Consider the following 3,316-nt stretch of genomic DNA (forward strand, 5'->3'; position numbering starts at 1 on the left):
GCGAAGAGCTGATCGAGGCAGGGTGTTGTTGCGTAGTCTGCGCGTTGTTTGACGACCCTGGGCCTGGATGACGAACGTCACGGGATGGAGTTGGGGTAGAGGGGAAGGCCCAGGTGATAAGATAGATGCGTGGTACCTGCTGCCCCTCAAAGGTACAGGTTCAGACACAGTGCGGGGTGGGTCTCCACGCGCCGTCCGACCTGCTGACCGACTCGGTTATTCAATTATAGAGCCGATGTATCTGTCGAGAATACAACTGATGCACATGGGCGATGATGCGGTGTACTCTGAGGCCTCTTGATCAGCTTCATCCAAAGCCCTACCGCAGCGTTCTTTCTACCTTGGATACAACATGTGTCGGCGTTCTACTTCTCGTCCCCGCTACTCTCGTCCTCATTGAGGCCTTCGTCACTGTCCTCGTCCTCGATACCGATACTGCTGTCGCTCCTACTGTCGCTGTTGCTGCTGCGACTTGCACGGCGATCTCTCTTCGTTATCCTGACCTCGGTCTCGCCATCATCTGACAACGATCCGGATACATTATCGCCATGGTCCCCAAAAGGCGTGTTCGCTCCAGCTGCTTCCAGACTTTTCAACCTCTCATGCTCAAACTCGAATCCCTCTTCCTTGAATTCATGCTGTCCGTGGATCATCTCTTTGTATCGATAACATTTGAAGCAGATTTCAACAAAAGATTCCACGGGACACGATATGCAGCGCCAGCGTTTTCCGCTCATGTCCTAGAATCAAACGCACGTCAGCTCACGACTCCAAGGCCGTCAGGGTTGGTCCCATGTCGGGGCACGACTCACCGACATGCAAGCAAAGCATTCGCCATGTGACCAATTGCCCTCCTCAATCTGGTGAAACTCTTCGTCCCATACTCGTTCAGGCTCAACACCTTCACTACCTTTACTACCTTTGGCTGCGCTGTCTGGCTGCAGCAGAGCTTGAACCTCTGCGTCAAGGCCGTTGAACCTCGCCAGTCGCAGCGGGGACCACTGATGGTCCCAGCCATCTCCTCGTGCCCATATATCTGCGCCCTTGGCGATTAAGAGGTTGATCCTTTCGACTGGGAACCGTCTGTTGGTACAAGCCCACATAAGCGGGGTCCATCCGTCTGTGTCGGGCACGTTGACCAAAACGCCCGGTTGATCGAGCAGGACTGCAAGCTGCTCGGGGTGCCCGCCGTGAGCAGCGTAGTGCACTGGTAACAAACCCATCTTGTCGGACGTCAAAACCGAGGCACCGCGTGATATGAGTGATCGCAATGCCGGCCCAAAATCTAGCCCTATTGCAGCCACATGTGTTGGCCGTCGACCGATGCTATCCTCAACTTCAGTGTTGGCCCCATGCTCCAGCAAGTACTCGAAGGCGACGCCCGGCCTATGAGCCGCCGCCGTCAATGGCCACCCGAGTGGTCCACCATAGATGTTGACCGGCAACCCGAGCTCTTCCACGAAATACTCCAGTGTCTCCCGGGTCCCTGTCATGCTGCTACTCAAGTAGCGTGCCATCAGATACAGTATGGATGAACCTGTTTCACCGCTGAGCGCGTTGACATCTGCACCAGCTTTCACGAGCGCTTTGAGCACTGGAAGGTCGCAGTTTCGGACAGCCTCGTGGAGAATTCCTTCGAAACCTGGAGCTGTCAAGTTCGGCTGGGCCCCTTTCTTGATCAAGTACAAGACCGACACGTCGTTGAAGGGACTTTTCACGGCCTTTGCGAGAGGTGTCAACCCACCGTTGTTGACAGCTTCAATGTCTGCCCCTCCCATGACTAATTTTCGAAGAACGTTCCCTGTTGCAAGCAATGGGATAAGATGCAATGCCGTATCACCTTGGCTGTCTTTGGCATCCAGCTGGGGTCGGGATTCCAGCAATGCCTGCAAGCATGCCTCTTGCTTCAGACAGTGGTGCAGTGGCAGGTTGTCCGTACCGGCGCCATGGTTCGGGTCCGCCCCTTCGTCCAAGAGAGCTCGAATCATTTCTGGCGCATCATCTGATGACGACTGACACGCGCGGCATAGAGCCGTCATATGTTCGTCATCCTCAGCCTCAAGATTCGGTCGCGGGGACCGCTCGAGTACCGCTTTCAGAGTTCCCAAGTTATCCCACCTGACTGCTAGGAGCAAGGCCGTACTCGAGTCTGCCACACGATCTGGATCACCCCCTTTTGCGAGCAGCAGCCGCATGGTTTCTGGGTTGTCATACGCAGCATGAACGGCGGTCCAATCCTGGCCGTCCAGCTGTGCGTTCGGGTCCGCACCCTTCTCGAGCAACATCTTGACGATCAACACATGGCCACGCCAGCTTGCTAAGTACAACGGGGGGTCGAGATCGCCCTCGTAGTGATTCGGATTAGCCCCGCGTTCCAGCAAAAGCTCCACAATATCTGTCAAACCTTGCCTTGCGGCGATGGTCAAAGGCGTGTCTTTGGTGTCATCATCCCCGGTGCCTTTGAAGACAGCTTCAATCTCAGCCCCGTGATCTAGCAGCAGCTGAACGAGTTCCAATTTGCCGGTTTCAACGGCAACAGAGAGAGGCGAGGCAAATTCTGTCGTTGACACGTTTGCTACGGCCCCGTTCTCAAGCAGCATCTTACAAACGTCGACATGTCCTCCTCTGGCTGCGAGGTACAACGCACAGCCACTGGGTCCGTTGGCGTTGGCATCGGCCCCTTTGGACAGGAGCAGGGCCACAATTTTGGCGTAATTATTCTGGGAGGCCTGTACGATGGGTTTCCAAGTTGTCGAATTGGCCTCTTTGTTGTCGGTCTGCCCATAGGAGTGATCAGCCCCGTGTTCTAGCATGACTTCGACCGCTTTGAGCCGGCCCCAGTCTGTGGCGCCTTGCAGGGCTGTCACGCCGTTCTCGTCTTGCGCCTCGATTTCGGCGCCCTTTTCAATGAGAAGCCTGACAATCTCAGGGTCGCCGACTAGACAGGCTACCGTCAGGGGCCGAGCGCCTTTCTTCCCCACCGCCAGAATGTCAGCTTTGGCGTCAACAAGCACTTTTGTTGCTTCAAGGTGAGGGCCGGATAGAGCTACGGAGAGTGGCGACGGAAAGTACGGCTCCATGGTGTGGGAGTCCTTGGGATCTGGACTCAGGCCCAACGCAAGGAGCCTTCGCAAGTGATCGTGCCTCCCCAGGTCACTGAGCTGGGATAGCAAGTTGTCAGGCCATTCCACTTTGGCGGCGTTACCGTCACGGGATGCATATTCGATGAGAACCTCGACGACGGCGGCGTATCCGTCACAGACTGCTAAACGCAAGGTGAATTTGTGTTAGCATTACTCGGACCCCTTCTCTCTAT

General features: G+C 55.7%; 1 protein-coding gene across 1 annotated transcript; it reads right to left on the reverse strand.

The window, feature by feature from the left end:
- Nucleotides 1-365: 365 nt before the first annotated feature.
- Nucleotides 366-3,080, reverse strand: VDBG_07409 (ankyrin repeat and protein kinase domain-containing protein; the record flags this gene model as incomplete). Its single annotated transcript, XM_003002792.1, has 2 exons — nt 366-740; nt 813-3,080. The coding sequence occupies 2 exons, from the start codon at nt 3,078-3,080 to the stop codon at nt 366-368; spliced, it is 2,643 nt and encodes an 880-aa protein (XP_003002838.1).
- Nucleotides 3,081-3,316: the final 236 nt, after the last annotated feature.

Source organism: Verticillium alfalfae, genomic scaffold, assembly GCF_000150825.1.
Source record: "Verticillium alfalfae VaMs.102 supercont1.9 genomic scaffold, whole genome shotgun sequence".
Taxonomy (NCBI): Eukaryota; Fungi; Ascomycota; class Sordariomycetes; order Glomerellales; family Plectosphaerellaceae; genus Verticillium; species Verticillium alfalfae.